We start from the raw sequence: 13796 nt of genomic DNA, 5'->3' as shown, positions 1-13796 counted from the left end.
CTGACGTCGCGAGAAGGCAGTCACATGCGCTGCCACACGGCACGGACTCTGCTCACTCCTCAAGTGCATTCTACTCAACGCAGACGCCGGCAGGCCCGCCCGTTCCACTTTATCGCCGTCCTGTCACCCCTCCTCATAATCCTTGGCGCACAACGGACAACCGACCAATATGTTACTACTGTTGTCTACCCGGCCATGTCGAGCGTTTCTGCCGCCGCCGCGTTGCCCGTCCAGGTACCGTTGACGCAAGTTACAGCTACGTCCGTCCAGAGCCACCACAGCCGATGCCCTCCCACGCAACTTCGGACACCTCTTCATCCAACCGCCGAGCTTTCAACTCCCGTCGATCGCCGTCCCCGCGCCGACGTTCGCTTTCGCCAATGATTCGTCGCCCCTCGCCCGTCCAAACGGAAAACTGACCATCGCAGTTCCGGAGGCAAGAACTGCGCCGCTGTCGAAATTTACAAGACCTCGTTCTCAACCTGCTAACGAAATAACTGTCTTCATTGAAGGTGTTGCCGTGCAGGCCTTAGTCGATACGGGAGCTGCTGTGTCTGTGTTGAGCGAAGCAATGTGCCGCAAGTTAAAAAAAATTACGATTCCGCTTTCTGGTCTTTCTCTCCGTACGGCAACCGCACATCCCATACAACCTTCCGTGACGTGCACGGCTCGGCTACTCATTCAGGACGTTTTGTATGTCGTCGAATTCGTCGTCTTTCCACACTGCTCGCACGACGTTATATTGGGCTGGGACTTCCTTTCCACACATCATGCCATTGTTGACTGTGCCCGTGCCGAACTAGAATTATCAGCGATCTCCGACATCGATTCTGGCAAGTCACCTTTTCCTCGTGTCGTCGTCGCCGCGGACACGGACATCCCACCTATGTCTTCTGTTCGGGTACCGATCTCCTGCGACTATGCTTTCTCTAGCGCCATGTTCACACCGTCAGGAGCATTCACTTCTCGTAAGAAGTTCATTCTCCCCTTTGCTCTTGTCACGATCGAAGACTCCTGCTCAAGCATTTATGTCACGAACCTGCTTTCGGTCGCAGCCACAGTATTCCGCGGAGAATGTATAGGGCGTCTTGAGGAGATTGATTCTGTTTGCGCTAGCCAACTGCTCGATCGCACAACAAGCCTCCAGGTCGCCAGCGTTGATCTCGTTACCACGTCCAACACATCTTCCCTAGACGCTTTCCTTCCATCAATTGATTCGGACCTTCCCTATTGCTCAACGCACCCAACTCTTGAAGCTTCTCGACCGCTTTCGGACGTCTTTCGACTACAAGCAAACCAGTTTGGGTCGAACGTCTGCCATCGTCCATCATATAGACACCGGGAGCCATGCACCCCTGCGTCAGCGTCCATACCGGGTCTCTCACGCTGAACGCCGAGTTATTGATGACCAGGTGACTGATATGCTTAGTCGTGGCGTTATACAGCCGTCCCACAGTCCTTGGGCCTCCCCGGTGGTACTTGTGAAAAAGAAGGACGGTAGCATCCGATTCTGTGTTGATTATAGGCGCCTTAACAAGATCACACGCAAAGATGTCTATCCGCTCCCCAGAATCGATGACGCGCTCGACTGTTTGCAAGGCGCGGAGTTCTTTTCTTCACTGGACCTTCGATCGGGGTACTGGCAGGTACCTATGGATGAAGCTGACCGCCCAAAAACTGCGTTCGTAACTCCTGACGGCCTGTACGAGTTCAACGTGATGCCGTTTGGCCTTTGCAACGCCCCCGCCACCTTCGAGCGTCTTATGGACAACATCCTTCGAGGTCTCAAGTGGAACACGTGCCTTTGTTATCTGGACGACGTCGTAGTTTTTTCAAAGGACTTCGACACCCATCTTCTGCGCCTCGCAAGTGTCCTGGAATGCCTCACACAGGCTGGTCTACAACTCAATATGAAGAAGTGTCACTTCGCCGCCAGGAAGCTCACCATCTTGGGACATGTTGTCAGCAAGGACGGCATTCTACCCGACCCTGCAAAGCTCCGCGCTGTCGCCGAGTTTCCCAAGCCGTCGACCCTGAAAGAACTCCGGAGCTTCATAGGCCTATGCTCATATTTTCGACGATTCGTTCGTGATTTCGCATCCATAATGGCCCCTTTAACACGCCTACTTTCTGACAGCCAAGGTGTCATGGCATGGTCTTCCGCTTGCGACGCCGCATTCGCGAAATTACGTCATCTACTGACATCGCCACCGATTCTCCGTCACTTTGACCCAGACGCCCCTACCGAAATCCACACGGACGCCAGTGGAGTCGGCCTTGGCGCTATTCTTGCTCAACGCAAGTCTGGCTTCGACGAGTACGTTGTTTCTTACGCAAGTCGCACTCTCACCAGAGCTGAAGAAAATTATTCGGTCACGGAGAAAGAATGTCTAGCCATCGTTTGGGCAATTACAAAATTTAGACCTTACGTCTATGGCCGCCCATTTGATGTCGTGACTGATCACCACGCCCTCTGCTGGTTATCTTCACTGAAAGATCCCATCTGGTCGTCTAGCTCGATGGGCATTACGTCTCCAAGAATACGACATCCGCGTCGTCTACAGGTCAGGCCGTAGACATTCAGATGCCGACGCTCTTTCTCGCTCTCCCCTTCCCCATGACTGTGGCAACGGGTCTGTTTCCAGCTACGATTCTGCGGCCCTTACACACGCTGACATGCCTTCTGAGCAGCGTCAGGATCCTTGGATAGTCTCTTTAATGGAGTTCCTATCTAAGCCCTCACCACGTACCGCCACTCGCTCGCTGCGGCGCACAGCTCGACATTTCACCATCCGCGATGGGCTCCTATACCGCCGCAACTATCTATCTGATGGTCGCAAGTGGTTGTTGGTGATTCCTCGCCATCTCCGTGCCGATATCTGTGCCTCCTTTCACGCGGATCCCCAATGCGGCCACGCTGGTGTAATCAAAACCTATGCACGCCTCCGGCTGCGGTACTACTGGCGTGGCATGTACCGCTTCGTCCGCCAATACGTGCGTTCATGCTCCAAGTGTCAGCGCCGGAAGAGCCCCCCACGTATAGTCACTGGACCGCTCCAGCCGTTGCCTTGTCCCTCCCGGCCTTTTGATCGCATCGGAATTGATTTGTACGGCCCCCTTCCGTACACACCAGACGGGAACCGCTGGGTGATCGTCGCTATCGATCATCTGACACGCTACGCTGAGACTGCCGCGCTGCCAGAGGCCACATCACGTGAAGTCGGCTTATTCATACTTCACCAACTTGTTCTTCGCCACGGCGCGCCTCGCGAGCTACTCAGCGACCGCGGACGCACGTTCCTCTCTGATGCCGTACAAGCCCTCCTCCGTGAATGCAACGTTGTGCACCGGACAACCAGCGCCTACCATCCACAAACCAACGGAATGACTGAGCGCTTTAACCGCACACTAGGCGACATGCTGTCCATGTACGTCTCCGCTGACCACACCAACTGGGACCGCATACTACCCTTTGTTACGTACGCTTACAATAGCGCTACTCAGTCTACGACAGGATTTTCTCCCTTCTTTCTTCTTTACGGCCGCGAACCTTCCTCATTTATGGACACCATTCTTCTGTACCGCCCGGACGCTTCAGAGTCCACAACTCTATCTGAAGTCGCCACCTACGCCGAGGAATGCAGGCAGCTCGCACGTTCCTTAACCGCACAAGACCAAGCACGCCAAAAGGACCTCCATGACGCAAACCTGCCTCCCCAGTCATATTCGCCTGGAACATTGGTGTGGCTTCGCGTTCCCTCCTCTGCTCCTGGCCTTTCCACAAAGCTACTGCAGAAGTATGAAGGCCCCTACCGCGTCCTAAGTCAAGCCTCTCCCGTCAACTATGTTGTCGAGCCCGTTCAACCATCCGCAGACCGGCGCCGCCGTGGCCGTGAGATTGTTCACGTCGACCGACTGAAGCCGCATTACGACCCACCAGTCGTCCCTGTTCCTTAAGTCGCCAGGATGGCTCCTTTTCTGCGGGGGAGTGATTTGTAGAATGGATAGGGCGCAAACAGGGGCGCCAGTGAAAGACGAAGACGAGGACGGTTGTTGGTGCTCGTGCTTGCTCCGTTTCGGACTGCTGGTCGCTGAACCTGTGCTATTTATTTATTAAACGCCTCACGGACTCAACGCTAAACGCGTACCATCAATATATATATATATATATATATATATATATATATATATATATATATATATATATATATATATATATATATATATTGTACAGAAGCAATGGAACGCTGTAATGGGCCATCCTCTTGAGCGCCTTCTAGTGGGTCGCCCTCTTCGCCTCTTCTCGGAGAGCACGCCCCTCGTGCTCTTGCTCGTGAGGGTCTGCGAGTCTGCGCTCTGTCGTTACTGTTGTCGCTGCGCATCGTCGCCGTCGATCCCGCCGTCAATAAACGCCTTTACAAAGTGGTGGAGAGTGCTGTACCGTCCCCACAACTTCGGTCTCCATCTGATGCCCCTGGAGCTTCGATCCCGTACCGTGCCATCTACCATGCCGCAAGACGCCGCTCAGCAAACGCCGCCTCCTGCTACGACCGCTTGTCCCGGTGTCCCCCGTATCCGCGACCCTCCTGTCTTCACCGGCGCGGATGGCGCCGACGTGGAGGACTGGCTCACGCTTTACGAACGGGTGAGTGTCCCCAATAAATGGGACGAAGCAGGCAAGCTGAGCAACTTGGTTTTCTACCTCGCGGTTGTGGCCGGCATGTGGTACAACAACCACGCATCCGATTTCCCGACGTGGTCCGCTTTCAAGACCGCCATCATCAACGTGTTTGGCCGCCCTGCCGTTCGTAAGCTGCAGGCCGAACAGCGTTTGCGAGAACGAGCTCAGCAGGCCGGCGAAGCCTTTACCAGCTACATTGAAGACGTCCTCGATTTGTGTAAGAAAGCCGACACCACCATGTCGGAATCTGACAAGATGAGGCACATTATGAAAGGCATCGACGACGATGCCTTCACGATGCTGCTCGCCGAAAACCTGCAACGCACGTGTCGCCAGCAGGTCTACAACCATTACCTTGCCGTAACCGTCCGTTTGGGCGCGTGGGCATCGATTTGTATGGACCACTTCCTCTGACTTCGGCTGGTAACCGCTGGGCCATCGTCGCTGTTGACCATCTGACGCGATACGCCGAAACCGCCGCCCTCCCAGCGGCTACAGCGCGCGATGTGGCCACCTTCCTGCTCCACCGATTCATGCTGCGTCACGGTCCGCCCCAGGAGCTGCTCAGTGATCGAGGCCGTGTCTTCTTGTCCGAAGTCGTCGAAGCCATTCTCAAAGAGTGCAACGTCGTTCACCACAAAACTACTGCTTATCACCCGCAGACGAATGGCCTCACCGAACGCTTTAACCGCACGCTCGGCGACATGCTCTCAATGTACGTCGCAGCCGACCACACAAATTGGGATGCCATTCTGCCCTTCGTCACGTACGCCTACAATACCGCCTCTCAGAGCACTACTGGTTTCTCGCCATTTTTCTTATTGTACGGCAGGCACCCGTCGCACACAATCGACACCATCCTTCCCTACAGGCCGGATCGATCTGAATGTGCGCCTATTTCGGACACAGCCAGGCTTGCTGAAGAATGTCGCGAGCTTGTGAAGACCTTTACAACGCACGAACAAGAGCGGCAGAAGAGCATTCGCGGTGGCACCACCACTTCTGAGTCCACGTTCCTCCCTGGAGCGCTCGTGTGGCTCTCGGTCCCGACCGCTGCAACTGGCCTCTCTTCCAAACTGCTGCCCAAATACGAAGGCCCCTACCGTGTCGTCGAACGCACGTCCCCGGTCAACTACCTGATTGAACCCATTGAGCCATCTTCGGACATGCGCCGTCGAGGGCGCGACATTGTGAACGTGGAGCGCCTCAAGCCCTACCATGACCCGCTCATAGTGACCAGCTGTTAGGTCGCCGGGTGGCTCCCTTTGCGTACCCGGGGTAATTGTACAGAAGCAATGGAACGCTGTAATGGGCCATCCTCTTGAGTGCCTTCTAGTGGGTCGCCCTCTTCGCCTCTTCTCGGAGAGCACGCCCCTCGTGCTCTTGCTCGTGAGGGTCTGCGAGTCTGCGCTCTGTCGTTACTGTCGTCGCTGCGCATCGTCGCCGTCGATCCCGCCGTCAATAAACGCCTTTACAATATATATATATATATATATATATATATATATATATATATATATATATATATATATATATATATATATACGATTTGAAGCAATTCTTTATATTCATATAGAGCTGATCAGATGACTTCCTTTTCAAAACTGTTTGTTTTACACCAAGGAAGAATCTGCACAAACAGTTTGTGCAGGCTGGGCCGCCCTATACCGCGACAACATAGTAGTGTTTAGTAACTTTTTGGAAATATTACCGAGAAGTTTAACAAGTACACCCAAATTTAACCTGATCATCTGAGCATTCCATCAGCAAACTTCCCAGTCCTAGTGTGGAGTTGTAGATACGATGAGTATGAAGAACCTGCTATGACTCTAGTGCCTTAAATTCTCACTTAATAAACAAAGTATGTGGCTGACAAAGCAAGGTACTTCGCAGAAGTCTTCAGGATAAGCCGAGTGCAAATTTCTTTACTGTTAGAGCCCTGTAATATAAAGTAAGTCTTTCTTAAGTAGATGACCAAGTTCAGTCGATTAATACTTAAGCAAACCACATTGAGCTGGTTGTGTATAGTTATAAGATTATAAATGACTACGAATTTATATACTAGGTGTCGTTCCTTGCCCTCCTACTTTTGCCAGCTTGGGTGGGTGGTGGACGGAAAAGCGGTGAAGTGGCCCTTTTCTCCTCCCCTCCGGTTCCTCCAAGTAAATAGCCTAGGTAAACTGTGTAACCTCAAATTGTCCTTGAAAAAATGTGGGTGATTATAACGTTAAACTACCACGCATTGTTTCCTTCCGTATAGGTCGTTAGCTGCTAATGACTGGTCGAAATTTTCTGGGTCATGCTCACAGCACCTTCTCGTAAAACGACGCAACAAATGACGCGTAAGCGATCCACCGCGTAATTTCCACGTACGCATGACTGCGCAAAAAATAATAATAATGAACTATTTTCAATACGGCGTATTGTTTGTCATTGGTTCTTCGGTATTCATCAAAAATTTTTAATGTGCCATAAAATCGCCTCCAATTTTTACGCGACGTCACAAGTCTGCGAAAACTAGCGGCGTTAAAATGAAGTGTGCACAATAAGAAGCACATTACTGTGCTGCACAATAACTCATTTTTTTTTTAATAGCCAGACAGTGTCTCTTCCTGAACGCAATTTAAGAAGGCTGCCGCCAATCACATTGGCAGCGGCTGCTTATAGCAGCGAGCGAGATAGATTCATATGTGTATGATAGATACTTTTTGTTGTAGTATAACGATGCTGAGCTGTTTTTGCGCGTGTAGAACTCTCTGTGAGAGTTCTACACATTATTACATTATTAGTAATAATGTGTAGAACTCTACATTATTAGTAACAGACACCATGTTTTGCAGGTAGGCAGCCTTCTTAGTCCAGAAAACCCTGGACGCTGATCATCTCCCTGGTGAGGTAGATCAAGTAACGGGGCAAACTTGAAAGCTGGACTTCTCAATGTACTCGAGTCCACTGCCTTGTTACAAGCCGCCACGATCGATGCAGGCTACCTTAAGATAAGCCAAGTGAAGCAGGCTAATCGGAGACTAAAGTGGGAATCTATTTTAGCTGTCCTGGCTGGGCACAACTTAGATACTGGACACTTCTCCACACTCATCAACTCACAGCAGCTTGAATATGGAGCAGTGGCGATGCTATTCGTTTTCAAAGAAACTGAATTTCCTGAAAAAGGAGAGCGTTTGATGAGGCTATAAAACGTTTACTGGTTCTAGCCAATATTTGCGTCGCGGATTACTTAAATTTCAGGCCAGGCAGGACAAAATAAAATCATGACAGACTGCTGTAATGTATAGAGCCCCTACTGAGCGATAGCTTCCTCTGCAATGCTCGAGCGCAAGACGCACAAGCGTGGAATAGCCAACCCGCACCGCAGGTAGCCAATGTGCGTGGCCATGACACACAGAAGACAGTCGTCACAGCAGAATCGTAGGACAAATTTTATTACAAAATTACGTTATTGCTGCGTCCAAGTAAAACATTGCCTGACTTGTTAGCTTCCCGGTCTGCAGCCGACAACAACCACTATGGAAAGTGGGGGGGGCTCCGCCCCCCCCACAAAATTTCTGAGAGGGGGGGGGGGGCTAGCGCCCCCCTTGCCCCCCCCCCGGTAGATACGCCTATGTACCTATGTTGCTGTTGGCATCGTTGCGCAACTCTAAACAACTGGTTATATAGCACATATGAGACTATTCAACATATATGTGTGCGTATACCATTTGCACCTATCTTTAACGTCATATTGTAATGTTTAGCTCAATGTAAAAAAATTACGCCACGGTCATCTTCCCGCCGTACGTGGGATCCGCCGAACTCTTTTCATCTGCGCGCACTTCATTCTGTTGTTCTTTAAGTTCCACAGAATCTTCTCAACAATTGAAACCTTCAGACCTTGCTCTTTATTACTGCGAAGTTGGGTTTCTGGTGCTAGTGTAGTGACGTTACAACAGGTACCAGAAAAATCACCTAATATTTTCAATGTTCTTACAACTTACTGCAATATGTCCCGTGTAAGATTAGAATCTTCGGTTCTTTTTCTGCAGTTGTATGGTGACACAGCCATTTCGTCTGTTTCTTGCACCTACGACACGTGTTCAATTTTCAGCCACGCGGTCGCATTCCGAAGGACCGAAGTGTGAGAACACCCGAGTATTTAGATTTAGATGACCATTAACGAACCCTAAATTCTCAGTGATTCCTGGGTAAAATCAGTCCCCCATTTAGGGTGCCTCATAATTTGACTTGAATTTGACACAATATTTATTTATTTATTTATTTATTTATTTATTTATTTATTTATTTATTTATTTATTTATTTATTTATTTATTTATTAGGTTACTTTCTGCTGAGCCATATGCGGAGTTCCTTCAACGACAGCCCCTTTGGTCTTAAGCAAAGGCAGGTAAGCTGCTGGCGGTTACATATATGGCACTGGGTGTTATAGCCAGTCGTCATACAAATGCACATTTGGATGTGTTAGGTAAATACTTAACACAACGCAATCCCTACATAATTTGCTTGTAGGATAGGCGTTTTCCTTGGACCTTGCGATCAATAATGTCTCGAAAATTATGCCTATATGGTCTCATTTATTTAGCTCTTCATGTTTCTCTGTGCGTCCTTTCTTCCCTTCGCCAGTGCTCTTCCCTAAGCAGCGCTTGCACATTCAGGAGCGGTTGTGCACGGTGAAAAATAAAGATACATCGCATGCAAATATTATAATAGATAATCGGCTCTGTATTCTTGCACTGTGCACCGCCTGGTCGAATAACTTTCTGCTGTGCATGACCTGGCTTACCTGCAGAGGGAACCTAGCAAAAGCCGGTGCACGCGGTAAAAGTGCCAGAGAAGAAAACAATACGCACATTATTTAAAAAGCGGGCCAAGTTGCGTTCTTACTCGAGGGCTTTGGTGAACTGGGCCGGTACCGTGCATGTCGAAATCTACGTAATCGCGCTATTCGCCGCGAGATCGGGCTACAGGTGGCAGCACCGTCGCCGCGCTAGTGTGGATAGGCGGTTGTCAGCGCGTATACATACGTGCACAACAACACTTCGTTGTGAGCGATGTGACCCGATTTCCGGCAAACAAAATGCGTTGACTGCAGCTTTGTGGTAATATGTGCGCTCTTCATTCCCGAAATAATGCACGAAGAGCGCCGAACGTTACAATTACTTGTGAGAGAAGCGCATTCTGCCAACGAACGGGTTGCTCGCCTTCGGCGACAGTCGGCGTTTTCGCAATGGGTGACGTTTTCTTGTTGTTTTATTTGTACAAGTTTAGCTTGTGTTCCACGTACTACGCACTGCTGTATCGCGCGACTGAATTAACTATTTACTTCTTGTTCATTTGGATGCCCCTCAACAAAAAGAAAGCCCGTATTCCTGCACGATGAGTTGAAATAGCACTTTGTGCACTGCGTGCTCAAATATTCATTCGCATTTCTTATTCAGTTCTCCATGAAATGTAGGACAGTTTATAGGTTTACTGAGGAAAGCTACGTGGCTGACAGCGCTTTAGCGCTACAGAGACGTTTAACACGCACACGCTTGTTTTTATTCCAGTAACAGTACACAAAGGTGTACAGCACAGCACGGAACTTCTTCGATTGATTACTTTCACGACAGTAATGGAACAAAGGTCCGGTTATTTTACGGGACCAAAGTACGCTTTTTCATACGACTAATGTCCGCTGCCTTCTGTCATTCTAAACAACGCAACACAAACGCTCAAAATAATGTAAAGAAAAAAAGATGCGGCTTCGCGCGAAATTACTACGACATAAATGTAAACTACGCCGTTTGGATTAATTTTTACCATCAGCGCCCTTTAACGCGCTCCTTAATCTAAGTACACGGGTGGTTTTCTATAAATTTCGCCACAAGGTAAAATTGCGCAAGGCAACTCAGTTTTGCGATCAACACTTGCGCAAAATTTTCTCAGACAACGGACGAAACAGACACGGACGGGCGCAAACTTCCAACTGATTTTATTATCAACAAGTGTCATATATATATATATATATATATATATATATATATATATATATATATATATATATATATATATATATATATATATATATATATATATATACACACACACACACACACACAAATATGACTATGACAAAACAAAAACACCAATGGCGCAGGTGTGCAGTGTGTCAGCGCGCATCAGCTACTCCCTCCCCCATATGTAGTGTTCTTTCCAAGAAGGCAATTTCCTTCTGTGTCGACGAAACTGACGTCATGCTCACGCAGTTGCTGTCCTCTCGTTGCATTTTTGCTGCCTCCACAATCCCTCGCGTGCGCTGATCCCCGTCATGAAAAACAGCAGTACACTGTTGATACAACGGTTTGCATCCACACTCGGGGCAATGAAGGGCAAATTTCCATCCCTGCCCCTTTCCACCCTGTTCGCATGCTCACGCAGGCGATGGTTTAGACACCGACCTGTTTGCCCAATGTAGGGTCGTCCACACGATAGTGGCAACTTGTACACGACTTCCTTCGTGCAGTCAACATACTTGTTTCGGTGTTTTACGCCGCATTTTTCCTTTTTGGGGTGGAAGGGGGCAGGGATGGAAATTTGGCCATTCATTGCCACGAGTGTGGGTGCAAACCATTTTATCAACAGTGTACTGCTGTTTTTCATGACGGGGATCAGCGAACGCGAGAGATTGTGGAGGCATCAAAAATGCAACGAGAGGGCAGCAACTGCATGTGCATGACGTCAGTTTCGTTGACACAGAAGGAAATTGCCTTTTATTGCGATAGCAATTATATGGACAGTCTCGGCTGGATTTTGCCGTCGCCGTCGCCGTCATGCACCGTATATGTATAAGTATGTATATATCTATAAAGTCCCCACAGAAAAATAACTCAGAAAAATGCTTCCGAAGCGCGGAATCGAACCAGGGACCTCTTGTTCCGCAGCGAGCGGCGCTATCCACTACGCCACGAAACGCCGATCCTCCACGTAGCTAACGGCGAGCGTTATATACACACCATTTAGCGCTGGACGGACTCAGAGACAGCAGGCGATAATAAGCGTTTCTTCAATACCAGCGAGGTGGCGCTAGGAGCCCCACGGGCGCATTTAAAAGTCGTCGGCGAGCTCGCTCGCTTCTTCTTATATTTGCGCATGGGAGAAGCTTGCCCTTCCGCCGTCTGCTCGCGCGGTTTTCTCGTGGCGAGGGGTAGAGGAATGTTTCACCCTTTCACCGTGATGTACGCGCTCATGTTACGGCGCGTACGAATGTCACTCGAGCTCAGGGACGCCGCTAAACGAACAAACAGAAGATGAGCGCGAACTATCAAGTGTCACAGGTCGACACTTGAAGCACGCTAGTTTCCTTCGCTGCTTCGGCCGCCTTCGCTGCTTCGGCCGCCTGTTGCAAGGCGGCCGCCTTCGGCCGCCTTGCAACAGAAGCGCTGTTCAAACTGAGAGTATCCATTGGCGAGCCTCACTTCGTATAGCATTAGTTCCTTGCTATCGCATTCATTGCTTCGCCCTTGCGGCGAAACTGTGACTTTTTGGAAGGAACACTACATTTGGGGGAGGGAGTAGCTGATGCGCGCTGACACACTGCACACCTGTGCCATTGGTGTTTTTGTGTTTTTGTTTTGTCACAGTCATATTTGTATATATATATATATATATATATATATATATATATATATATATACACATATATATATATATATATATATATATATATATATATATGTCATTTGTTGATAATAAAATCAGTTGGAAGTTCGCGCCCGTCCGTGTCTGTTTCTTCCGTTGTCTGAGAAAATTTTGCGCAAGAAGTGTTTATCATGGAGTACCAACTAGCTCGAACCCACACCTTGTTTAGTTTTGCGATTTCCGTGTCATTTCATTTTCTGTTCTTTTTAGGGGACAATTTAAGTGCCGAAGTGTCAGACGTGACTTGACAGAAATATTTCTCTCTAGTGAGACCAGGACCGTACACAACTAAAGCTCGTCGCGTAACGTATAAACAACACCTAACCACAACGCTCAATTACATGCGAGCCTTTTTTGTACCACCGTGCCGCTCAAAGGCTATATTCGCATGAGATTTAATACTTCTCATCTTTAGGGCAACGCCAAATTGCACTTTGCAATGCGCTTGAACCACAGAGCGGCACCTACACTGATATGACTCTCGTGAAAGGAGGGTACGACGACCACACACAGCACTCTCGAGAAGTGCACTGTCTGATCTTATTACAGTACATATACAGACAGAATGTGAGAAGAGCCTGCACCACTAATGTATCGCAGGTACACACAGTACATATACAGCAGATCCAAGGCCAAATGCTTCTTTAGGGCATACGTACGAGCGGTTAAGGCATACGTACGAGCGGTTAAAGTTGCACTAACGCAACGGAACAAACCGCCTTTTGAGCATCTGCATGACGTACGCGCACATGGAAACACAACGGGGCTAGCAGACGACGCATGGAGCAATCCACACTAGGCGTGGTTCAGCCAGAAGTCGCTAGGCGGCGACTCCGCTCGATCTCGCGGCCAATAAAACCGTTGTAACGCATCCACTCGCGCTTTTAATTAATGCCATTTATTAGCATGGCATATGTGCGTCATGGCCAACCTCCAAATCTGCTGTAAAACTGTACCGCCTTGCCGATGAATTCCTAGCTTTTCTGCAGATTAGCCGCCACCCACCTTGTGAACGAGATTTACGACATTTTTTGATCCCAGAGTGAGCGTTTAGTACTAACCTGTTAGCATTGTTCTGATTGTCATTCTTTAATAAACATAACACTTTTTTTAACACGAAAGTGTTTTATGCCCGGGTCCACCAAGTACATCCGTTACGGATATGACGTTGATAAAATGGACGCCAACGGGTGAGAAAGAAACCAAGAAAAAGATCCGCCACTGGGAATCTAACCCACGACATTGCGGCTGCGACGGTATGCGCCCGAGGCTAAACCAACTTGGCAGATGTTGGACACTTCACGAACGCGCCTTATATCTTTCACACATTCACTCTCGCACGATGCTCTCTGATGGCGGTGTAGGTAGGCGGGGCGGAGCGGTGCGTTGCCGCCGTCTGTGAGAGGTGAAAAGAAGTAGTGC

General features: G+C 49.1%; 1 protein-coding gene across 18 annotated transcripts in view; it reads left to right on the top strand.

Annotated features, from left to right (window-relative positions):
- The window catches only part of LOC119373848 (protein-cysteine N-palmitoyltransferase HHAT), a 120580-nt gene that overhangs the window by 14192 nt on the left and 92592 nt on the right, over positions 1 to 13796 (top strand). For 13 of the 18 annotated variants that reach the window (XM_049410935.1, XM_049410943.1, XM_049410932.1 and 10 more), the window contains exon 3: positions 9014 to 9081. The exons of the other annotated variants lie outside the window; for them this stretch is intronic. In XM_049410935.1, the coding sequence (XP_049266892.1) occupies positions 9014 to 9081 (68 nt within the window). The remainder of the gene's footprint in view (positions 1 to 9013; positions 9082 to 13796) is intronic. 18 annotated transcript variants of the gene reach the window in all.

Source organism: Rhipicephalus sanguineus, chromosome 11, assembly GCF_013339695.2.
Source record: "Rhipicephalus sanguineus isolate Rsan-2018 chromosome 11, BIME_Rsan_1.4, whole genome shotgun sequence".
Lineage (NCBI taxonomy): Eukaryota > Metazoa > Arthropoda > Arachnida > Ixodida > Ixodidae > Rhipicephalus > Rhipicephalus sanguineus.
The sequence above is the reverse complement of the archived record's forward strand: the minus strand, read 5'-3'. Positions and strand labels throughout refer to the sequence as shown.